Source organism: Drosophila eugracilis, unplaced genomic scaffold, assembly GCF_018153835.1.
Source record: "Drosophila eugracilis isolate 14026-0451.02 unplaced genomic scaffold, ASM1815383v1 contig_2154, whole genome shotgun sequence".
Lineage (NCBI taxonomy): Eukaryota > Metazoa > Arthropoda > Insecta > Diptera > Drosophilidae > Drosophila > Drosophila eugracilis.
This window is the reverse complement of record NW_024573038.1, coordinates 6,070,040-6,096,089: the sequence shown is the minus strand read 5'-3', so window position 1 is coordinate 6,096,089 and position 26,050 is coordinate 6,070,040. Positions and strand designations below refer to the sequence as shown.

At 40.1% G+C, this 26,050-nt stretch overlaps 1 protein-coding gene across 3 annotated transcripts in view; it reads right to left on the bottom strand.

The window, feature by feature from the left end:
* Positions 1-26,050, bottom strand: part of LOC108114577 (junctional adhesion molecule A) — a 98,599-nt gene that overhangs the window by 61,965 nt on the left and 10,584 nt on the right. For all 3 annotated transcript variants that reach the window (XM_017225629.2, XM_017225631.2, XM_017225630.2), the window contains exon 2: positions 5,541-6,025. In XM_017225629.2, the coding sequence (XP_017081118.1) occupies positions 5,541-5,610 (70 nt within the window). In that variant the 5' untranslated portion in view covers positions 5,611-6,025. The remainder of the gene's footprint in view (positions 1-5,540; positions 6,026-26,050) is intronic.

Sequence of the window (26,050 nt, the reverse complement as noted above, 5' to 3'; positions counted from 1 at the left end):
TAATTTTATAACCACTTTTTATCTTTCCATCCCATAAACTCCCAGCCTATTAAGTTATCCTGCTTATATCTGATAATTCCCACATTTTGGCCATTGTCCTGCGGTGCGTTGGCTGCTCGGTGGCACAATGGTCAATGGTCAGCAAAATGCGGTCTCCCGGCTGTCAAGTACCTGATGATGTTTAGCTAAGCGCCCTGGCATACGATGCGTTGAGTGGTTCACCACAGTCCGCCGTCTCACCCGTAATCTCGCCCGTAGCTGTAACTTTTCCGTACCGTAGAAGAGAATGAAAGAGAGAGAGAGCTCTGGTGCCCCCGCCAATGATGAAATTACAACATTAGCAAACTAATCGCAGCCACTTTAGATGCCAGCAACGTTTCAGATGGTTCAGATGGGTGGATGGGCGTTTCGGTGGGCTTTGAGTGGGCGTGGCAGCGAAAGCTGGAGAATCGAAAGCAAACAACAACAAAGTTGGGGAATTGTGTTTCGACTTTCATTCGCGCCGGTACAGCAGGATGGAAATAAAGCAATTTCAAGTGCTGAAGCTGGCGATGGCGATGGCCGGCAGCGAATGAAATTAAATAAAATGAAATTCATCAATAAATGGCCAGGCATGCCATAAATAGACCGTGACTCAGTGAGCCACATCATTGGGTGTTTTAAGTTCTGACGGAAATTGTTTGTATTACCACGGAAATTCCACGTTTAATAGGTCTAAATGAGAGGTTGTGTTTGGTGTAGGAAACGAGGAAAAGTGAGGAAAATGAGAAAAAGCAACGCCAAAGTTCAATGAATAAATTCTCAATTGTTGCCGCTGCGCCGTTTCGAAGGATTCCTGTGGAGGATTCCACACAAGTGGTGCGTAAAGTGCACTCCTGGGAGTCCTGGAAATCCTGACAGCAGCCGAAGCCAAAGGAGCCCATGAATCCCAATCCCGTGCCCGTGCCCGTGCCCCGTGTTTTCCTCACGTAGCCGAGAGAAATGTGAGTATGTGTAATCACTGCTCATCAAGTTTACACTGGGGGAAATACGAGGAGCTATCAATGCTCTTATTGAGCAAATTGATTGGGCTTTTACGATATTTTTCTGTTTTATTTTTATTTGTTTCCTCAAGAGATTGAGCCTGTTGGTTGCTAGCAAATGGAAAGGCTTTTGTTTTTATCACACTTTTGATTTGCCTTGTAAGTAACGAAGGTGGTAAGCAAATTGTTTTTCATGGGAAACCTTTTTTTGAAGATACTCGAAGGTGTAATATTTCTTTCTTCCATATTCCATTAACCACAATTGTTACTTAAACTATTTTCAAACATATTTATAAGAAAATTGGTTAAAGAAACACATTTAAAGACTTACTTTGGGATCTCTTTTCAAACTGATTGCCCTTTGATGTATTTTTTGGCCGCATCGTATGGAAAGCAACATTGTTAACTACCAACTTTGTTTTTTACGAGACCCAACCTTTTCGTTGTCCTTTCTTTTTTTCAGGGGCCTTCAACCCCTCCGATCAACAGGAGCCGCCCGTTATGTTTAATTGCTGCTCACCGTAAAGTTGGCTCTATAAACATTTTAACTAGGCCTATAAACAGACTAATAGACGCCATCAAGTCGTTTGCATGATTTATGCTCGCCGGTGTCTGTTTTCCGTTTTTTATATATTTGCTGGCCCCTTTCGTGACGTTAACAATCTATAGAGGATATATGCAGGATACATAAAAGGGCTGTAAAAAGCAGGAAGACAGACATGTGGGTCCGTGTGGGGGACATAAACTGCTGCAGTAATTGAGGCGGGCCATTGTTCCAGCTCCCTGATGGTGCTTAATCAATACCCGAAATACCCCGAAAATGAGAGCAACAAGAGCTAGCTATATATACCAAGGTATATATATGTACAGGAATAGCAATGAGCAATGCAATATAAATATTTGACGTGCGAGAGGGCCTGCCTTCGAAGTAAGTTGTTTAGCAGGCGACATAACAATTGCAGATTTGCTGAAATTGCTTTTACCGGCTGCAGACACAAACATATATATATAGGACTATATAGCAACCCAGTCCTGTAGAAGTGCGTATGTCCTCGTCAACGTGTTGTAATCAAATGGAACTTGACGTTGGAATTGCGCAAATTGCGCTTTTATGTAGGCTGTCGATTTGCTCCCTTTCCCTCACCCACGTACACACGTCTTCGCCATCTCACTTCTCCGCATTTGGCTGTACAGTGAAGTCTTCTTAAGCGAATTGTTGTTTACTTGTGTCTAGGAGGGTTACTCCTTAAGGCAGAGAGTGTGTTTAAGGTGAGTTTTAACTTAATTGGCTTCCCGTTTGACTTAAAAGCGGAAGAAGAACTCTTAAATTGAAGGGAAAATGTTCAAAGATTTCCAGAAAGTTGAGAAAATGATTTCTGAAGGTGGAAAATATAAAAGATAAAATTAATATTCCCATTCAAATTTCTCAATATTTGCACACTTTTAAACCCCTTTTCCCCCCTTTAGTTCCACTGTGCCATCTTGCCTCCCAACTAGAGCAGCACATCTGTCAAATGGTTATTCTGGTCTTTGTTCTAGGTTGGCCCCTTCCGTCAGGCCACTCGCCTCGACTCCTGCCCGAAAATTAGCGCCCAGCCTTTCAAATTGAAAACGTGAACCATGCGGTTCATTGGTAATTCATTTATGCGCACATTTGCCAGGCTACAACCCCAACCCAAAAGTGGGTGGTATATATATAGATCGGTCTACGACCATCGAAAAAGACCCGGACTCCTTTTTCCTTGAGCTGCAGGTGTTTCGCATAAGAAATGGGCTGCTGCTGTTCTGCCAAGCTGCCGTCTATAGAAGGCATTAGATGTAATTTATACTTTTCGCCAGTCGCCACCACGCACGACTTGACGTCATGATAATGTATCGAATTCATTTTCCAGTTACTTTGGTTGCCAGTGTCTGGAGGAGAACCTGCAGCGTTTTGTTTGGCAAACATCAGAAAACGCTTTCGACACATTCCCCATTCATACTCAATTACCTACGTGGGTTGCACGTGGCCAAGTTCTCCACCGTCGAGTCTAGTGTTTGGCAAAGCTTGGCAGTTCGCTTGACTCCACTTCACTTGGCTTCTTGTGAGTTTTTTGCATTATTTGATTTTTGCCATCTAGTTTTTCACTGTGTGTTTGAGTTCTTCCTGAGTTGGCCCAGGCCAGGCCAGGCCAGGCCAGAGCAACGTTCAATGACTTGGCCAGAGCTAAAAGTTTTCCTGCAAATATTTGACCAGTGGCCAGACCCATCCCCTTCGGGCACTGCAATTATTTATTTGATTTCATTTTGCGTAAGCCAAACACTGGCCAAAAGTTCAACACAAATATGCAATTTCTATGCACACGAGACTTGCCCAAAAATAAAATGGAAAATATATATTAAAATTACTTGTATGAAGTGGCGGTGGCAGGAACTCGTAAATTTGACTTTGTGTAATTTACAGAGTAGCGCAGGGAGAATCGAAAAATACAATTTGGGAAACGTTAACTGAATTCAAGTGTGCTGGCAATGGCAAATAAACAATATTTAGTTGCGGCCTTTTCCGCCAAATCAATCATAATCAATATTTAAATTGGTGAAATGGAAGTTTTTTCCACTTCTTTTTTTTATCGAATAGAAAGCTTGCCAAAGCGACTGGAAATAATTTATTTGCGAACATCGGAATGGCAGGGAATTCAGGTCAGAATCAACACTACTAGCAGGTAGCCCCATTTTGCCTTTTAATTTGACCGCGCCGCATCGTACAGGAAAATGCACTTAGGAGCAAATTGATTGATTGATTGACGGTTGGGATTGATCACTGTTAGCTAAAACCGAGTGAAAGCGATGCTAATTCATCTTGTGTTGGTTCTGGGCCTCTTTTTCCATGCAACAAATGATCAGCAGCAGCTATTTTAAAAACTCTTTCGGCATATTGGCGTAATTCAATTGAAAATGTTGTGCATGTCGGATGCAGAAGTCAGTGGAAAATCGCTAAAAAATTGCCATCAATTTTGTTGGCCTTTTTTTGGGTTTCGGTTTGGGGGGGGTGGGGGGAGGAAATGTCGAAAAGCGCGATGTCCGATGTTTATTTGGTCGTAGTTTAATTATTTTTACGCCCACCTGACTGGAGCCACGCCCTAAGCGGAAATTGCATAGTGTCGCTATCGCTGTTGCCGCCTTTTTGTTTTATTTTAATTGAATTTTGAAATATGTCCACGACCGTCGACTATTTTTTTCCCACGATTTACTTGTTTTTCCGTTTGTTTTCCCCGCATTTTTTTGTATTTGTATTTTTTTGTTTTTCCCGCTTCATTCGTTGCACCAAAAATGCAATTAATTCGAGCACTTTTTGAATTGTTCCAATGACCCTTCTCCCCGGGAGTTATTTGTTGCCATTTTTGCAATAAATTCCACGGCGTTTTAAAAATAAATCAAATGCATTAAGGGCTACGACTGTGCCCCCGCTCCTTTCCCTGACAATTGTTAATTAAATCAGTTTTCAGTCTTGGCAATTGGAAATTGAATCCATTTACCCTTAAATTGTGTTAATCTCGCGTTGAAAACTATATTTAGCAGATGGCAGCACGTGCCGTTTACTTAATTTGTGGCATTGCCTTGTTTTGCCATTGAATTCGGTCAGCTATGATAGAATATTTTGGCATAATATTTGGTCAGACATAGTAGTTTAAGCTGAGCTTAAGGGCAAATTGGACCTAAGCTCAATTACACTAATTTGTTGCAACGAATGCGGCAGAAGCTCCGAACGATTTAAAAACCATTAGATGTGGCCAAAATATTCGACATTTTCCAAAATAAAACCAAGAAAAATAATTGTTGACAGCAACAACTTGTTGAGAGTTTCCCCCAGCGGCTAAGACCAAAAGCTATTCCAGAGTTTTTCGGCAGAACAGAAAAAACAGCTTAAACTATTTCTTTGGTAAGCCAACTAAAAGCCGATTTAAGTTTCTCTTCAACTTTGTGCAGTTTATTGAATTTTTGGACCTCTTTTAAACTGAGCATAGACCATACACATTTGTTCATTTATTTTGAACATTTTTGTTGTGATGGATGCAAGCGTAAACTTTTCATTTCGAGTTTTGGTCAAGGCCCGCCAGGCGTATACGCAATATTGTTACATTTAATGGAATATGCCCGTCCGGGCATAACTTTTTGCAGCAGTTGGCAAAACTAATTGTTAATTGAAACAAAAATCCCGAGCTGGAGCGGACAATTAAGGGGCCAAAAAGGAAAGGAATCGCCGCCAAACAAATGCCAACAATTAACTGCGGCAACAATATGGCAGAAAGCGGAACGCCGAAGGCTGTGGATGGGCTGGTACACTGGAAAGAATAACTTATCTTAAAGGTTTTGAATCAGTCAGTCGTAAAGGAGTACAGTGCCATTTTACCACTAGAACGTAAGGTAAGTAATCTTTTAAACTGTCAAATCCTTAAAGGGATAAGAAGTATGTTTTTATTTCCATTTTCTGATAAATTTTGATATCAAAATCAGATTTTTCTCTAACTGCATACTTACCGCTCATCACAATCACGACGAGAAGCAGCAGCCAGGCCACGCAGAGCGGCAGTGGGTGGGCAATGGGCATGGTGACTCCGGCTGTGGCAATGACTGGGCTATAACGATGACAGCGACGGGGGCGGCGACAGGAACAAGATGCGGAAATGCAGTAAGCCCGGCGTTGCAGCTAACAGACCTTGTTTTTGTTGTCTGTCTAGTTGGGGGGTATAAACTGAGGGTCCTATCGTCCTGGGTCCTTTCGTCCTGTGTCCTTTAGGCTGGCAGCAATAACCAAGTTAGCAGCCTCATCATCAGCATGGGCGGCAGCAACGGCAACAGCAGCTCCAGCAGCACCAACGTCATTATCGGGCCTCCCGGCTCTCTATTAACTTGGCCAATTGCCAGGCTTCCTCCTTCGCCGACGGCAGACAAAGGCAACTTAGCCGCCGTTTGGCTTTTCTATTTGCCGCTTCTGTTTTATGCCGTCCAACACGAAATGTGGCCTGTAAAGAGCAGAACGGAGTGGAGCATTACGATCTGTTGGTTGGACTGACGCGAAAGTTATTGCAACTGACAAAGCTGGCTAAATGGTAAAGGGGGGAAGTGGTACTTTTTGTGGGGGCTCAAGAAACCTCTTACTCCCCTCCCTTTTGCCAACTCAAATGCACTCATTGGCAGACTTTAGAGCTGCTTTTTCTGGCCCATTCTGCCCGCACTGCAACAAAATCAAAAACGACAACGGAAATGAGCAAAATGATAATGGGGCATGCCGCCTGCATAATGATAGCGATGGATGCAGGGGCAGAACAGTGGATAACAACATGAAAAAGAAGACAAAAATTACTTATTTAAATATTTTTTTAATAGATTACCATGTTCCATTTCAAAGGGTTACATAAATAGCTTTAATTTTTAGCAAAAAAGATAAAAGTTCTTAAAAAGTTCCCCAGTTAAATTTTAGCCATTTCAATTTTTTATTTAGTCAAAAGATAACTCTAGCTTATCATACAAGTTATCCTTTTAAATTCAATATTACAGAAGCTTACTTAAGCCAAAAACCTCAAAAGACATATTGCATTTAATGGGATAATCTTCGTCTTATCCCCCAAAACAATTGAATTTTTCACCCACTGTTCAAAGGTACTTTTCGGTTTTCATTTTTCTGCTGCTTAAAATTTCGGCCAGGCCACGTGCTCAATCTCTGGCAGCAACTTGGGAATTTAATTTGCTAAATATAATTTTTTCGATTTTTTTTCTGCCGGCAGCCGACAGCCCAGACTGGCCGACTGGCAGGACTGGAAAGTTTAAACAGTAATTAACTTAATTGCCTGTCTGCCAGTCGGCTTAGTAATGTCCCGCTCTGCTTAGTTTGTTTTATTCAAGTTGGGAGTATAGACTATATATACTATACTATACCAAAATGCACTATAATTATTGCCAGACCCATGGGAATGATCGATTCATCGGCATTAATGTCATAATAATGGCAGTAGGCACATTTATTACGCATACGCCGTGTGCACAGGAGCTGTAACATGTGAGGAAAATTTTCGATTTCAATTTTTTGCGCATTTATCTACTAGAAATTTGGTACGGAACTCGTTGCCATTATTCGAGAGTGGGGAAAATGGAGGGGATTCATAATTCTAATGCATGGATATTATGTGCACATGCAAATTACCGCTACATCGAACAGCCATATAGGGTCCTATATCATCCCGCCCACTTTCAACTTTTCGCCTCCCCTTTAGCTGTACTCATTGTTAGGAAACGGAAGAAGGCAGCAAAGCAAAAAAAAAGCCATTTTTTGCTATTATTGTTAGCTATTGGTTGGGCACAGAAAGAAATTTGGGATAATATTTTTAAATTTACTCAACTTTTAACATTATTTATTATCTCTTAAACTGCAGTATAGCTGTCTCTTTAAGTAATAGTTTCTTTCTTAATATATGCATCAAGAATCCAAAAATATTTCTCTCAGTGCAGCAACGTGTGTGTTCTCTCTGCTGTATAGACATGCCAGACTTCAGACTTTGGAAAGCAATTTGCCACGCACTGTCAGTGAAGTTGAACGCAGTGGAACATTTCTAATTTTCAGCTACGAAAAATGTATACAATAAAATGTGCTGGCCAACCCCGAAAAAAAAAAGAAAAACCTGCCAAAAATTTACATAAATACACACATTCACACACACACTCGCATTCGCAGGACTAAATTCGCAGATGTGAAATGTACAAAGATTTGCTTTTACTTTTACGTGTCTCGGAAAAGTACTTTTCTTCCTTCCGTTTTCATAATCATTAAAAATGCTTCGAGGCCAAGCATTTCTGTGCTTTTAAGTTACTAATGCAAATGAAAGTAAATGGTTGTTCAATAATTGATTGAACTCCTTTCTTGGCTATTATAAAAAAATGTTGAAGTATCTGTGGAAGGAAAATGAATCATACATAAATCGATATAGGGAAGTTCATTAAGGTGAATTACTGTGGTAGGACAAGTCTCAAGCCCAAGGCCCACTGTACAACATTTAGCATGAGGTATAAGAAGAAATAACTTAACTGTAAATCCTTTCTTGGCTATTATACAAAAATATTAAATTTTCTCTTAATTGTAAAATATTAACTGTAAATCCTTTCCTGGCTTTTATACAAAAATGTTGATGTTTCTGTGGAAGGAAAATGAATAATAAATAAATCGATATACGCAGGTACTTAAAGGTGAATTTCTGTGGTAGGACAAGTAGCCCAAGGCCCACTGTACAACTTTTAGCATGAGGTATAGGTATAAGACCCACTGTAAGTTCAAATGATAAACAACTTAACTGTAAATATTATCCATATATACTGTTATCTCTTTCTGGCATGTAAGCTAGCTTTAAGAGATCGTTTTGCATATATGTCCATCTCGCTCACGGACAAGCCAGAAAGGATGAACAAGAATTGAAAAGACACTTGGTTGATGACTCTCGACAAAAGAGGTGGAGAAAATAAAAGACATAAGCGAAAAAAGCTAAGCAGTAGTGAGTTTTAAACTATTACATTGCTAAGTAATGATTGTTTTAGTTTGTTAAAAAAAAAATAAAAAAAATGTAATAAATAAAAACATTATAAACTTATTTTACTGTCTTTTGCTTTGTGAAATAAGTCTGCATTGGAGTTATTTTCTTAAAATATAAATACCACGTATTCATGCTTAAAACGTCCTTCCTATCAAAGGTTTACTAGCATTCTTAGAATACCTTCAACTTGAATCAAATTTCATAGCTAAAATTCCAATTCCAATCCACTTCCATTTCTTATATTTTGATCTTTGGATTGTTAACAGCCTAAAGCCTAGAGTCATGAACTTAATCCATCGGATTACAAATCCCACCAAATCGTGGCTCATTTTTCTTTCCGTTTTTCTTATAATTACTGGGAAGCAGGCAAGCCGCCGAAAGGCAGCAAAATCGTCTACAAAATGTATATAACATTATAAAGCAATTTGCAGTAAATCACCGAAAGCGACGCGCGTGTTTATAAATCACAAGCAGCCCAAGAGCCTTGCTTTCTCTTTTTGTAGGATTTTTGGGTATCCCGCTGCCATGGCAAACCAAAATCGAAATGAATAATTAATATGTCGCGCCTAACGCAGACGGAGAAAGTCTTCCATCTTGTGACTTCCATCACGAGAGAAGAAAGCAATTCCAGGCCAAAAACAAGAAAACCAAACCAAACCGAAACAAAACAAAGTTAGTAGACAAACACAGAGTCAGAGAGAGAGAGGTAGAGTGTGGTCCATGTGAGTCCCTGCGGCGTCTGGGCCAAAAAACCAGAATTGGGCCAAAGTCGTGATGGCAAAAAAGGAGAAAGAAAAAAACTCTCGACGAGATTGACAAATTTGCCACAGCAAATGAAATGCTTGACTCGGCTACGACTGCTAAATTTTTCATTTATGACAATGTTTACGTAATTCGACAGCCAAAACAATTTCCCAGGCCCTACTATTCGCCAGTCCCCAACCCCGAAACGAAAACCATACGCAAATGGGCGCTCATTTATTGTCATCCCCCCGGAAAAAGGAAAACTCTTGGATAACGAAAAAGCGGATAGGGAAAAACTCATTCCGCTCAGCGGTTGGTTGTCTGCTGTTGTGTCTGGAGGGGTAAAGTCAGGACACCGTGTGGCTCTTACGAGCTGCAGCAATGGCTTTTAAACCGTTTTAAATGGCCAGCGATTTGTTTGAATGTTCTGACATAAAACTGCAATCTATGGGCCCGTATTCCTCGGAGTCAACCTAGGTGAGCCGCATCAGGAAAGTCTGTCTAAATAGCTCCATCGACCAGCAACAAGCCGATTCTGCAGTCCATTTGCCAAAGCATCCCGGTGAATAGAGCCTGGGGCTTTATATACAAGGGAATCCCAATAATCAAAGATCTTGTGCAAATTGAGAGTAACAGCTTAAGGATTAAGTCCAAGGGAGACTGAAAATGCGGCAAGGAATTTAAAGGCAAAACAAAAGGAGAAGAGACCACAGCTTCTCGGTTGCTTTGATACGGGGACCTCTCTTTTGTTTAAGTAATCGATTTAAAATTGATTTCTCTGACGATAAAAAGTAAGATATAAGGGAAAACTCTTTCCTATACCATATTCTGGTTATCTCAGGCTAAAAATATGTTTAATTTCTGTGACATCTCACTAAAATGTATCCTTGAGAGACCAAAAACAGATTTTCAAATGTCAGAAAATAATATTTATTTTAAAATTAACCTTGCTTTGAGTGCCCCAAACTGTGTGAGCTGTGAAATGCAATTAATTTAAATAAATATAATACTTAAGGCTATTATTGAATCGGAATTAATTCAAGCTTAAATCTTGATTTTCTCTAATATTAAAAACAAATAATTCTCATTTGACTATAAATTCGGGTAATTCTGCCAGCAAGGTCATCACGTATTTATTTTGAAAGCTGTGACAAATTTGCCAGGAAACTCAATCACTTTAAGCAATCACCATTATCAGTGGAAAAAGGTCTCATTTTGGGACAAATCAAGACCTAATTTGAATGCTCGAGGAGTAGAACATCCATCCATCAGATAAAATCCTAGTAGAACTAGGACGATTTGCCACTCGACTGGCTCGTTATCCCTCGTCAAACTTTATGATAATTATGCAAATTAAGCGCAGATCCTAATTGAAATCGACAACAATGGGTTCTGTCCATGACCTTGGCACCGAGTCATTAGTCAAACCATTGCAATTGACAAGCTAGTGGCCCCCCCAAAAAATGGGCGTTCAAATGCTGGAAATACAACAGCAAACATGGAAAGGAAAAAAATATGAGAAAATTATTGTTTTGTTTGTGGGGCAGTGGCAGTGGCAGTGGCTGTGGCAGTGAAAGCCTTGCGCTTCACGGCATATTAAGCAAAATGAATAAATTACAATTGCAAATAGGCAATTTCCTACACTTCCTTCCTTTCGACATTCCACTGTACAGAGAGTATACTCCTACAAATATATATATATCGGTTGAGTTCTGCGGTGGCTGACAACTTTTTGGGCGGTATTTCTGGTCTAAATAACGTCTAATTTGCAATTTTGTTTAATTGTTTGTGGTTTTGGATTTTGACATGACTCCACCCACCACTTCCTCTTCCAACATTTTGGCCATGGCGTGCGGCTGGCTCGTAACTGATTGTTTGTGTTTTGCGTTATTTGAGGTTTTTACTTGGGGTCAACGATGGCAATGGAATGAAATGAATTGGAGGCACGCATCAGGAAGCCCACAAGGAGGACCCACTTCCGCTCGAGCTCATCGCCAACTCAACTGGCCGCATGTCTTGGCCAAATTATAATAAAAGGTTTCGAATATCGCGTCTGCCCTTTCAGCAATTAAAGCCATTTCGAATAGACAAAGGATCATTGCCTTAAAATTGTTGAACAAAAGCTGTTGTTAAGGGTAAAGACAGCAGCTCACAGTCAATTTGAATGGAAATTCTAGAGTTTCAGTCGTAAATTATAAACCTTGTGGGCTTCGGTTTCGGTTCGTAGGGAAGTTTGCGGTTTAAGTGAAACAATAACCATACCTTCTTGTTAATTAATATGTAATGCAATGCAGCTTAAACATGTGGCATTTGCAAGTTACATTTTCGGATAATTAACCTGGTATGCTGTAAGTAATTATTCAGTAATTGCAAGTATTTATGTTAAGGTACGAAGGACGTGCAATAATTATTTTATATATAAATTTGAATGTAAAAATATTGCTTTTACAGGAAAAATATATTAATTTCCATACGGAAAATAAGAATGCAAATTAAAAAGAGAAACTGAACTTGTAGTTCTCCATTTCCATTGTTAATAATTCCCAAATTAATCCCCAATTAAAAGTAACTTCGAAACCAATGTCTGAAAAGGCAAAAAAGTTACCTTCAGAAAGTAATCAGGCGAACCCTTGTACTCAATTTGGTCCAAAGTCTGCCATGACTTTTGGCCAGCAATGAAAGGCAGTCGGGCGGAGTCTGAATGTCATTGTTTCAGCCATCCTGGCACCCATTTTCCCCTCTTTCTTCCAGAAGCTACTTACAAATTAGCTGTGCGAGTGCCTTGCACTTAGTTTTTGTCTGTGTACTTTTCAAAATTGGCTTTCACACGCCATTTGCATTTAATTGCCCAGCTGCCGAGCTGCCGAAAGGAAAACTGAAAGAGAAAATTTGGTTAGAACATCTCTGCCATGTTGGCCTTGTTAACAAGCGCATTTGCCTAAAACTGCGTACACACACACACACAGTGTGAGTTTGCCGATTTCATTTGGCAAATCAAATATTATTGTTAATAGCAATTCAACTATCAGCAGTGTGTTCCAGTTGGCCCACAGTCGATAAGTGCCAATTTGGCTATAATGGGCATTAAAGCTTTAGCCATTTGAAGGAGTGCGGCTTTAAGGGTAAAACTAAAGGCACTTAAACCGCCATCTATCCTCATCATCATCATCATCATCTCGAAAGTATTTATTGTCAATAAAGCCTGGGCAAACAACAAAATGCGACACAGAAAATATTGTAAGTGTGCAGTGAATGCCATCTGAATGTCTATATGCGATACATTTTATATGTATTTTCTAGATTGAATTGGAAAGTCACCGTCTTCCGTCTTCCCCCCCTCTGTACGTATTTCGATCCTACTTCAATTGAAAATTGTCTGCGTGGCAAAAGTGAAATGCTTCAGCTTGGAAATCGAATCGAAGCGTCGTCGTCTTCTTTGCTGATTCCGCTGGCTTTCAGGCCCCACTTTCTCCTTTCTCCCCCAAAAGAATTCCCAAACTCTATGCCGATGCCATTGATGTTTTGCTGCGCACTCGAGTGTGTTTTCTTTAGTAATGGAATTTATTAATATTTCATTGTGTGGGCCCGTGAACGTCGTAGTGGGAGGTAGGCTGGCGGAGAATGTAACGGGTATTGGTTTCCCAGCGAGTTTGTGGCTGACTTTAAGGAATGTCAACAATTGCCAGCACTTGGAATGCTTCCATGACATCCATCCATTCCGCCTGCCCTTTATATCTTTCAAAAATATTCGCAAGAAAGAGAAATATTCACTCCATCGTTTAAGTACTTTTTGAGGTTTCCATTATGAGTCGAAAAGTGTTGCCTACATCAAGGGGCCATGTCAAGAAAATTGGCCATCGATTTGGTATTCATGCGTGGCAAATTAGGTTCTTGTTAGCAAGACAAGAGCTTTTATTTTAAGATAGATTAAGATGTGGCTAGGCTATAAAATATACAATAGGCTAAAAGAATAACAAACATGGAAGTTGTATTAAAAAAATTTTCTAATATTTTTGTTATTTTCCATTTCTGTTTTTTTGAGGAAAAATGTTCATTAATATTTCATGATTTTCCATTTCATAATTATCGATTTCACTGAGAATCGAAAGGGACATTGCAACATGAACAAATTGCCATCTTAAATTGCCAGAAACGAAAGTGATTGTGCTATTATGACCAGGATATTTATCAATCTAAAAGGGCAATTACTCAGGGAAGGAGAGTATGTATGTGTGTTTACGGCTGATTTGCCTAATTGCTGCTTCCAAGGGACATTAACAATACATTTTCCGAGTGACTGGCATTCCGGCATCCCAACAGCATGTACTCGAAAAAGCCTGGAAGCAATCTCCGTTCCGGAAGCGAGAGCTTCCCAACTTCCAACCCAACCCAACCCAACCCAACCCAAAAATATTCAAGTGTTGGCCTGATCTATGCATAATTCATGCAAGTACAAACTGGGTATATGTGTTAGTGTTAGTGTTTGTGTTTGTTGGCCAAAAACTTTCGCAGCATTGCTGGCCAAAAGAAATTCTTGTTGACCAACAAAGCGCATAATGCAACTCTTCAATGGGGGAACGCCTCTGCCACCCATAATCATTTCGAATTCCACAACAAACAGCAGAAATCAAATTTCTAAACTCGTAAGAAATCTTGCACGCCATCATGCACATATATAGAGGAGCCAACACTACTTTTTCCTCCCCAGTTTTCTTCGGCAATTTCTCATCTCCTTACTGCCGTAAACTTTTCAGCCATGGAATACGAGTTTTTGGCACAACGCACACACACACACAAAAATGATATGAATAAGGGGTTTGAAGGGGGAGGGGCGGGAAGTAGCCAGCTGGAGATGTGAGGAAAAACTCTTGTGATTTCAGCAATCAGAGTTGAGGGGGCGTGGCCCAATGCCGACGCCGACCACCCGTCGCGCTGCTCGTGAACAATATGAAAATAATAAAAACAGTTACATAAATCAAAAATGATAAGGAAAAACAGTGCATAAAAAGTTGAGCATTGAGAGGAGAAGAAAAAATCCAAGAAAACGAGACTGCAATGTTTTTCTTTGCTTTTCTCTCCTTTGGTTTTCCCTCGCCCATTGCAATGCAAAACGCAAAACAGAAAATCGAAAGTTGAGCTTCAACTAAGAAGGAAATCAACTTGAACAACAGGAAGCGTCTGTGTTGGCCTGGCCAAGTTCTCTTCTTTATCTTCTCTCCTCCTCTCCTCCTTACCCCTTTCAATCTCAGTCTCTCATTCTGTCAAATGGCAAAAGGTGAAAAATGCGTGTCAATTTTTTTCCCATTTACACGGAAAAGACCCTACCCACAAGGAGAAAGAATCTGCATTGACAAGTGCTGAATTATGGTGGCTGCACATTGGCTCCAAATGGGCGTTACAAAGATAGTTGGCTGTATCTATAGGTTCAGTTGGCAAATACTTGGGAAAACTCCAATGCAAACAGAGGTGGAAAAGTGTCAGAGAAGAAAATATGTCTGGTATGTCATATGACATAGCTCAGGTCTCAGGTGTCTTATTTTGTAAATAAGGAAATCAAATGCGTCAAGTCTTAAGCGTGAAGATGCTTTTTCTGGAGAAGAGAAAAGTACTAAAAGATTCCTCTTACATTTTGATTTTATGCGGATGCTGATCAGGAATGTATATATACATCTTTCTCAACACATTTAAATTCTCAATTTGTTAAAATTGTAAGTTTCGTTACACATTTTAAGTCAGCGTATGCAAAATTCCATATAAATTTTGTACTAACTTTTTATTTGCTTTACTCCAACACCATCTAGTCAACTGGGCGTGTCCTGGCATTATCATATCTATCTCCATCTCAATCCCTCCCCACTTGGCAATCGGTCTCGCTTAACTCTGATCGAAACTGCAATTGCAACTGCGGGTGTTGGCTTATTTATATGACACTGCAGCAGTGGGGGCCAGGGATCAACCCACTGATGCGACCCACTGAGACGTAGACAAGGAACCACTACGATGGGTGGTAGATGGTTACTGGGTAGCAATGGGTGATGGTGATTTGTTGTCCTGCCAGCTGACTGTGCATACAAAATTACAGACGACGATGCTGTCGACATCCCGAGCTGCTGGGATTAATGTGAAAAATGTGTTGAAAATCGCATTCATGCATAGATTTTTTCACTCCCCTTTGAGAATGTGGTGGTTGTGCTGCTGCTGCTCCTGCTGCTGCTGCTTCTACCCAAGACCCCAAGTAGATTTGTTGGCATCCACTCGCCCACTTTGCCTTATATTGATTTAGTTGCCCTTTGACCCGGCGAAACCCCAATTCGTTTCGAGTGGGAGGACTGGTGCTGGGGCATAACAAATCAAGACGGTTGCTGGTGGTTTGGTTGACTTAAAGCCGACACAAAGCTGCTATGAAATGCAATTAAGCCAACGCCTCCGAGTCTTCCGTGAATGTGAATCAGGTTTTGCGGGGTACTCATTCTCTCTCTCTCCCTTTGTAGCCACAAAGTCAGATTCCAACGTATCCAACAAGCCTGGATGAGTGGCTAACCATTGGCCAAATATTTGCTTGGATCGTTGGAGGAGATGGCAAGTCAGGCTGGCTCTTAATGGACCACATTAGACGCAAAATACGAGCACATTTGCGGCATTCACAAAAAGGTAAACTAACACTCCCACTCCTACTCACACACCCACTCACACACACACACATATGCCCGCCCTCATAAATGTGCAATTTATGGACAATAATTGCCAATAAGAGCCACACAGCTGTCGTCGAGTCTGGAGTCTTTGCCATATAATAAAACCCTCCGACTCCAGCACTATATACCATATATATATATATGTGTATTCCGATTCATAATCTGGTTGGTTGGGTGGCTTCTGGTTTCATTTGCATGGGCCTTTGCTTGAGCGTTCATTGTAGGCGGCAGACTAGGGATTGTCGTTATAATTCACACAGAGATTTGACCTTTCGACTTGAGTCTGATTTATGCCAGCAAATGGCTAATGGCTCGGACTTCAGGCGAATGCATATAGTTAAATATGAAAATCAAATTTAAATAGCTAATACGATTATCAATGCAGTGAAAAGTGCTTAGTATAAGGTATATAATATCTTCTTTTTGCTCATCTAAAGTTAGATTTATTCATCTTAATTACTTTCCAAAATCAAAATCAACAAAATTAACATCAAATTTGAATTTGGACTAGCAATTAATCTCAATTTGAAGGCAATCTCAATTATACATCAGATAATACGTTTAACACTTACTTAGTCTAAGGAAATCTGCCATTTAAATTTAAGCTTCTAAGAGAGAAATTTGAAATGAAAAGTTATTTTAGATATTCCTGTTAAATTGCTTTTATTAGTTTGATGTTTTGATATTACCAGAGGAATAATAAGGAAAAGTAATAATAATATTTAATAAATTTGAAATGAATTTGAAGTTTTCCATCCCCATTCCCTCCATATTCCTTCTCAATAATTGCCTTCAATCAAAGACCACCCTGCTCATATTAATATACAATAAAAGCTCAGATTAAATCGACATTTAATTAGCCTGATGTACGAGTTAACTCTCCAGAGGAAAATCTTTATGATTGCCCCGATCCGAACTCTGAGCTGGGCCAATTAATCTTTCGCCTGCGTTTTCCCTTTTAATTTAATTTCTGTAGCCTACTTTTGCGGGTGTCGAAAAAGGGAAAGTTCATGGCGCGAGTTTAAATCAATCACCAGCTCAGGCATCCAAACAATTTACCAAAATGGTTTATTTATATATATATATATTTATTTGTATAACTTAACGGGCAACTATACTGTATACGCTCGCTAACCGCAACTGCAACTTCTTCGCACTTCCGTTTGTTTAATGGCTCGAATGGCATCGCACATTTCGCGAACGGCTTTAATGGCAATTTAAAATGTCGGAAAGCCGCAAATTTCCGTTATTCATATAAAATTAAACGCAAATACGGCACAAAGAGCGTTTGCACAGACACTCACACTCGGCAAACAAACGATGGCCAGTGAGTGTTGGTGGTGAATGCAAACGTGCCGCGAGGAAATTAATTTCCGACAGAAGTCACACAGAAAGGCATCGAGACGCGTACGGCCAGGATAATTAAGCCCACACACATTTTCACGCAGCCCATATCCTGGGCCACACGTCTCACCGTCCGTCAGTTTGCCTTGAAGATGGCCACTCATGGAGAAAGGATCCGGAGAAAGGATGTCGGCCGCGAGCCATCCTCACCAGAACCAACCAGAAATTGTAGCCGCTGCTGACAAACGCCGGCCGCCCAACTCATGGACAGCAGACAGGAGCGGACAAAAGGACATTGGACATCGGACACCGGGCAAAGGACAACGGACAACGGACATTGGACATTCGACCGAGAGATGCCTGTGGCCGTGGGCTAACTTGGGCGCAGCTGTCATCGCGCTGCGATAAATTTTGGAGGCCAATGCCGGGCGGCGACATAAATCAGCCCAGAGATTTATGGCGATTTGCGCAAGTTGGCGTGCGCGATAAAGACCCAAAGAATGCGGCAACCAAGGCGCCCAGATCCGACAACGACTGTTGCTCTCCGGCTGACAACGCCAGCATAGTTCATAATGAGTAAAAGCCTCTTGGTCTTGGCTATGAACTAAGGGATACCTCGGGGGTTAATTAAGTGAGATAACAATAAGGTAAGACTTACATAAAAGGAACTCAAGAGAAAGCATATTTATGAACTTGACAAAACCTATTCCTTCATGGGGATTTGTAAATCATAAAGTTAATAGAAAGCTTTATGAAATCAAGTTCATATATAAAATATATGACAAACTCCTAATCTCAGTCACTTAAGTGCCCGAAATCAATTTGGATAAGTGCCAAAGCAGCTCAAAAAGTTCCCAAACCAAAAACCAAAAATACCCTACCATAACCTTAAGATAATACAATTAATTAACATATTTGATGTGGACCCATAAACACTCCCCTTCCTGATAATTTACAGGGTATAAAGCTTGGTCAGACAGCGGTAGACAAAGGAGACACTAAGTTAACAAGGGACCTGCCTATCCTATCTGCCTGCTGTGGCCGCCGTCCTCCACTTTCCATTTCCGCATTCCTTGTGATTATCACACTGGGACCTATATTTCCCACAATATCAGCAAATTGAAAAGGGTAAGAATGTCCACTCCACTTACAGTGAAGCCCACTCCACCCACAAAGATAGATATAGATATAGATAGACATGGTGGGAGCATGGGAAGAACGATAAGATGACCGACAGCAGGCATGTGGATGTGGGTCAACGGAGAGATGGACAAATTCATTAGGCGCCGGATATCGTAAAAGCTGCCCCAAAGCCAGGCGAATGTCTCAATTTACATTTCGAACATATTTTCATTAGCGCTCTGAAGATATCGCCCCACAACCCGGCCATCTCATTTCATTTAAAAAATAAAGCCCGCACAAGGGAAGATTGTGAATTCTTAATATTCAGTCCGTCGATGGCATTCTCATCTCGACTTCGCGTCCCGTTCACGTTCGCCATTGCCTTGGCGGCCAATATTAAAAATAAAGTCCATCACTTACAGTCGCCTTTTTATTTATGCCACCAACCGACCGCCCGTCGACGTTCTTCCATCTCGACTTTCTCGATGAGATTCCGGCTTTGTAACCGCACTTGGCCCATTCTCCGGCCGGAATCATAAAAGTTAAGCGCGCCGTCCACTGAGTGGCGAACACTGTACAGTGGGCACACAATAGGGACAGTCGCTCCGTCGGCGAGTCAGCCATTCAGTCAGTTAGTCAATGAGCAACTCGAGATGAAAGTGAAAGTTAAGAGCCCTTTAAAACTTTCTTTCTTTCGTTTTTATGACTTATTGCGCTCTTGAAGGCGAAGTCATGCACTATCAGAAAAATATGTCAGTTATATGGAATAAAAACTTATATCAGGTTAGTAAACTTGATAAACTTTTTTATAGGAATTATTTTTAGAGCCTGAAATGAACGTTTTGTGGAATTATATTCAGCAGTCTAGACTTTAAGACTTTTTCCTAGCTTTATTAGTTTTCATTTCAGTGTAGAAACCGCCAACGAGAACAAGAAGATTCTGAGCGTGAGATTTTATTATTATTATTCTCGCTGCAGTTGTAGTTGTTGCTGCTGCTATTCTAGCCTGTTCCTGGGCATAAATATAAATAGCAACTTAAAATTTGCCAACCACGTCGCCGCCCACGGAGCGTATGAGTAATGCGAATCGAAAGAAGGCTGTCAGGTGGTTTGTTATTCTGCAACCAACCCACCCACACATACAGAAGGAAAACTCATGAAAAGCACCACCTTCCCGAACCCAAAAATTTATCATACAAATGGAAAATGAATGGGAATCGAGCGACAGCGGAGACCATCGCAGTGCTGCACATCCTGCGAAGGATAAACAACATTCAACGCAAATACATTCATAACTACCCGGGCTAAGAACAACATAAATGTTGATATGTGTCACATTATGCCATTCCAAGGAGGAGGCCGGTTGGCCCGCGGCTGCTGCCACGGCCTTATCCCAGAAACATTGCCATAAATCTTGCACAGAGCCACGGGGATATATGGCCTGGTACAATATTTGCTGACATGACAACCGAAAAACATACTCTCACTTGGCGAATACACAGAAGGTGATAATGACAGTTTAGGCATTCATTACACGTGTTGCTGATAAGGCTACAGCAGGACTACAGCCAGGTGGTGGGTGGTGTTTCTTCTCCAAGGACTCCCGCAACAAGAATAACATTGACATGACGCCGCTGATAAAAGTCAACAATATAAATTAATAAAGCTGGCAGGCGCGAGCGGCGAGAAAGCCCCCAAGGGATCCTGTTCAATGTCCTGCGTGTTTGCCATAATAATGTATTTCATTCGGAATCAACAAGCCAAGACAGGACCTCGCTACTGAGCTATATACACATTTATTCATACATTTTAAAATATGCACATTATGGGCAGAAGTAAGCTGATATTTATGCTAATGAACACGACGACAGTGGCCCCTGGACGAGGCCATTCATTTTCCCTCGACCTCCAAGGCAAAGCAATTACTATAATTGCTCACTCAGCCAGGGCAGGGGCTCTACCCAAAAATAAAATAAGAAGAAAACCTACACACACACACATCAATATTCATTTAATTCACATGCAGAAAACTTTCTTTTTGTTTGACTTCCACAAAGGCACCATGGCTGTCTTTTTTCTTCTTGCAGAAAGAAGGTGGCAAAGTTTTTCCCATCAAATCAGATATCAAAGCAACACGTGCTCCTAACACAAACACAGACAGCGAATCATCAAAGAACACACTTAATGAGACCAAGATGTTGCCACATTTTAGCCAAGAATCTAATTAAATTTTTAAGAATATGTTGCAAGCTCGTTAAATAGCTAATTTCAGTTATTGAAGTTTAGATTTGATTTGAGTTTGGGAGGGATGTAAGATGTAACCTGTTAGTTATTATCAAAAATTGATTATCAAAGTTCAAACTTGAAGAATTTTAAGCAAATAATCAAATATGAATGCAGTGAAGTATAAAAAGTGTAATCTAATTTATCCTATCCAAGCTTTTAGTCTTCAAAATATAATACTTAGTTACTTATTTCTTCAGTTTCCAATTTAATCAAAGTCTATATTGAACCAGGCCCAGATGCTGTCTGGAATGTAATTAAAATCTTTTTTCGCTTTCTTATCACATAACACGCTTGCACGCCACTGTCTGGCTAAAATCAATATTTGATTTGATTGAGGCAACAACTTCTCTCGGATGGCTTCCAATCATTTGTTGATTGCGGGCAGAAGAATCAACAGGAAGCGTAAAAAAGCTTGGGAAAACTCTGGAAACTCTGAAGTCGCGGATGGAGCACAACAAATCAGCGGAAAGTAAACTTCATTAAGATTTCAATATTTTTCGCCCCTTACAAATCAGTTTGCTGATTTTTTTACATTATTTATTCAGATTTTTCGCCTGTTGCTGTCATTGCTCTTTTTCTTCTTTATTTTTTTTTTATGGTTGAGTTCACCCACCTCCAGTTCCAATTTTGGTTCACTTCACCTTGGCGCATTCATTAGGTGAATGACTTCAGCCTACATAAATTGTACACGTGCCACGCCCCCGTTACCTTTACAAGAAGAAGAAGAAGAAGAAGAAAAAAAGAGGCGAAAATTCTGAGCCAAACACAAAGGAATTTCAATTTCAATTCCCTCGAACTGCTTGGCGTAAAATTTATCAGTAGCTAACTACTGAAGGGCAAAAGGACCAAGGATATAGGCGTTGAAACAAAGGCGAGTTTGAGAGGCTTTTCTTCAGAAAAGTATGGCAATCGGTTAAGTTTTAGACAAAAAGCAAAAATAATTAATTCATGAAAAATATTTATAAAGATCTGACAAGGATAAGCACAAATTTTCTTAAGGAATCCCGCAGCAAAACTCAGATTTAGCTGATAATTTTTAATAGATTTTTTCTCAGCATTCTCTCATCAAGTCAACTAAATGCAAAATGTATTTAGAAATAATAGTTCTAATGGTTAAGGAAATACCTTTATATACCAAAGAAATAAAAACACTAATGGCTCATAAATATAATTTGAAACAGCTTGAAAGGCATAACAGCAATCGCACTTTTCATTATCATCCCGGGGTTTTACTTTCCGAAAAACTCGCCCAATTAAAACATAATTCATGGCCAAGAGCAGCTTAGCAGCTGTTTATGCCCCCAATGACTCCCCAGTGAGCGTTTGTAACTGCACAACGATAACTGGGCCAGAAATGAAATATAAAAAAAAACGAAGCATAAGGATCCTGGAGGATAATGCCAGAAAGAGATATAGAGAGGTAAGCAATGGCAAGTCGACTTTAATTTGTTTTTCGTGTGCTGCCATGGCTGAGAACCGAAATGAACTCGCCCGAGGGCCTGCTGCTCATTTTCAGGGATATAAAAAAATATCATAACTATATATATATAGGGTATATATGTATATGGGATATATGATGGGTGATGGGTGGGTAGAAGGAGAGGAGGAGAACATTTATGCGCATTGAAACGGAGCTGAGTAAAAATGTAAACAGTTTTTCTTTTTATTTCACTTTTCGGGGCCAGAAACATATATGGGTTTTTATGAAGCCCCGGTCGGACGGGGCCGGGCCAGGCCAAAAAGCAGGCCAATGGCCACTGGCAGTGGCTAACAAATGGCCCAATCCGGAACGGACGACTCCGGACAACGGACTCCGGACTACGGACTCCGACAGACAAATGCACTGGGGTGCCACAAACAGACATACGGACTTTTCACATGACCCACTGTTGCCCACTGTATGGAGCGGAATAACGAGGACTTAAATAATTAATATTACTCATACGCAGCGTTGGACGAAACGATACGAAGCGAGGCGTTGCGATGCGATGCTCCTTCTCGCGCCGTATAAATCATAAAACCTGCACTCAGCGCGCATATTAAATCCTTGGGGCTAATGAACACTGAAACTGATTGATGAAGCCGAGACGTTCCTTGAAAAGCACCCCTTTTAGCCCGTAAAGTATCTATATCTATATCTATAACCGTATCCTTTGTATCTGTTGCTGTAACTTCAATTAATAACGAAATGCGCGAAAAGTTTCACTTTGCCAGAAGCAGCAGAAGGAGCAGCGGCAGGAGCATTAACATTTTGCATTCATTCATTAGGAGAAAAGCAAAGTTTATTCCGATGATAAATTGTTGAATTTTTTGGAGAGAACTCACAACCTTGCTTGGAGGCAGTGAGCGGGAAATCAAACTTCTTCACTAATTCATTTTCATTTAGCCCCGAAAAATGAAAATGAAAAAATATGCAACCCTTTTTTTTCTGGGGCAAAACTTCTAATCAAGATAAACAGGGGACAAAGGGCCTTAAGTTTGCAGATGTCCTTAATATAATGGGAGTTCTTAATGAGAAATTGTTTAATTTTTAAATATTTATTACAATTTATTGACAGTAATCTAGGATACCATTTCTTTTCTTCTTATTTTGATGCCCTATAAATACACTTTTAATCTGTAAAAGTACTCAAGAAGCACCTTTTATGAGATTGATTAAGAAATCCTAGATCTTCCTCGGCTTTAGTACCCCTTTAAGAGGTACTAACTAGTTGTAACCTTTCAGCTGAACCATTGACATTCGTCTTGTTTCCGTTCATGTTGTTTCTTTTGGGTCTTGGGGACAGAACATAATTTGAATTATTAATTAGCGCGTAATTAGTTGGGTTGCTGTTGGTTCGCCTCGTTTTTGTTCTTGTTCTTGTGTTTTGACCACGTCTTGCGGCCATAATTTTAATACCCGCCCACTCGATGAGCCTTTGATCTTGCCGGGGATTCTACGTCTTTTGATTACCTAATTCATTTACCTCAGCCCAACAGCCCGACACCGAAACTTTCTTTTTGTTGCTTGTAAAATGTATAGAAATTTATCGGGCAAAAAATAACTCATTATGTGTCAAAAGCAGCCATCCCTTGAACCACCGCGAATGCCCCTTGACCCAATTAAGAGACAGAGAGAGTAACTCAAATCTGAAACTTTGGCTTTATGCTAGCGAGGATAAATCCCCCTTCCGCCTAGAATGAACCCCTTGACAAAGGGCCAACAACGACCGCGACTGTCCGCGCAATTAAGGCAACTCGACGAGTGGCTTATCAAGTGAAGCTTAAACTCGAGTGGAGGCACCCTGTATCCTCCCTAGAGAGGCTTCGCGAATCCCTCGAATGATCCTCGGCACAAAACTCAAACTCAAACAACATAAAATGACAGTTTTATTTATTTTTCAGCGCTGTGCTTAAAATAGTCAAAAAGTTTTAATGACTTTACGCTGGCTAAACGACAGCTTGCCACATTTCCCCTGATATCCTTCTCGTATAAAAAAAGGAAAAGAAAATTAAGCCACAATCTTGAATCATAAAAAGTCACAAGCGAGAACATCAAAATCGTATACAAATTAAATGTAAATTTGCACTAAACCAGTTGTTAAATGCCAATTCGAAATTTTCATAGAATTTTGATAAGCGCCACGAGAACGTACGTGGAAGTGCCGGAAAAGCCTCTTAGTTTTGCTTACACAAAATCCGAAAATGGCATAAAATTACGTCAATAAAAAAAAGGTACGCGACAACAGTTCGCATTTATATGCATACACGAGGGTCGGCTCACCTCACTATTTGCATATATATATATATATAGGGATATATATATATGTATTTTTGGGTAAATATATTTATAAGCATGCAGATGGAGGGACCCCTTGGCATTTTATCGAGCAAACTTTTCGACATATAATTCACACCAGCTGCTAATTTAAGCGCCCGAATTAATGACTCGGGCATAAAATTCTATGACTTTGCACGGAGAGGTCGAAGGGGACCTCGTAAATTTGCTGCTTAAACACGCGACCAGGATTTTGGTCAAAAGTCGGAATGGAGTCAAGTGGGGGATCAACCAGATTCAGTCATAAAAAACCTTATAAATTATAGCTTGCCAAAGCAGATTACAGTCATTGAGTCAAGGGGCAGTAAATGACTTTAATTTGATTAATAATGTCAAAGGTAATCTAAAATATTATTGCTTTTTTTATAAGAAACTGGAAAAATCCATATAGTTTTTTTTATAATTCTTTAAAATTTAATTTAAGCCTTAACTTTAAGTTAACAATTATCTAAATAATAAAAAAAAACTAAACAAATTTTCGTTTTATTTCTGTAAAGAAAACAACTTTTTCCCCAACAACCTCAGCAGTGTTGAAATGGCGGAAAGTTTGGTCCGAAACCAAGTTAACCAACTTCTGTCCCCAACACAATCCGAACACTTTAGTAAAATATTATTTCATTTCCTTTAAGCCTCATTTCAGTGACCAAGTTTTTATGCCTTCGCTTAGCCTTCGAGCCAGAAACTTTCAAATACCGCACAATATTTAAACTTTTCCCCCAATTATAAGTTCAATTATATGTCCCAGAACTCGGCGTTTCGTTGGCCTTTTCCTTTTTGTGTTTAACAACAAGAGAACTGTTTAATTTCGGTCAAAACATTTGCTCTACTTTATGGCATTACGAGTATAAAAGAGCAGAGCCGAAACGAATTTGTATTTTCACGCTGGCCCTCATCGCTTGGCAACAGTATTTGAACATGGCCAATTTGCCGAGGACAGAGGACCCCAGGCTGCTCCCCCCGCTCCCTCTCTCTCTCTCTTAAATTCTCTTTTGGCCAGCGGAACTTTGACGTTTGGTCTGTCAAAGTTTGAAGTTGTAGCTTTCGGAGTGACAATCTATATATATATAGTACGATCCCTCTGGGTTAGAGTATGATTACATCAGAGCCGCACAAACTGCATTAAAAAGTTATGGTGAAAAAATTGGTAAACAAGACAAAAACCAACTGATGAAATTGCATTATTATATATCTAATTTTTTTGGCCAAGTACTTTTGTTTGTCTTTAGTTTTTGACTTAGTTGGGTATTTTCACAGCAATTTATAGAAGAGCGAAAAAATTGGAACGCAAATAAAATGCAAATGAAATTTGTGCTAATAAAATTCAGTTACAAACTTTCGGCAATGGCATACGAAAATATTGCTCACTGGTGACTGCCGCGGAATGCGTTATTTACACAGTCCGAAACATACACATACACCTACATATTTTCATCCACACACACACACACACACACATGTGAC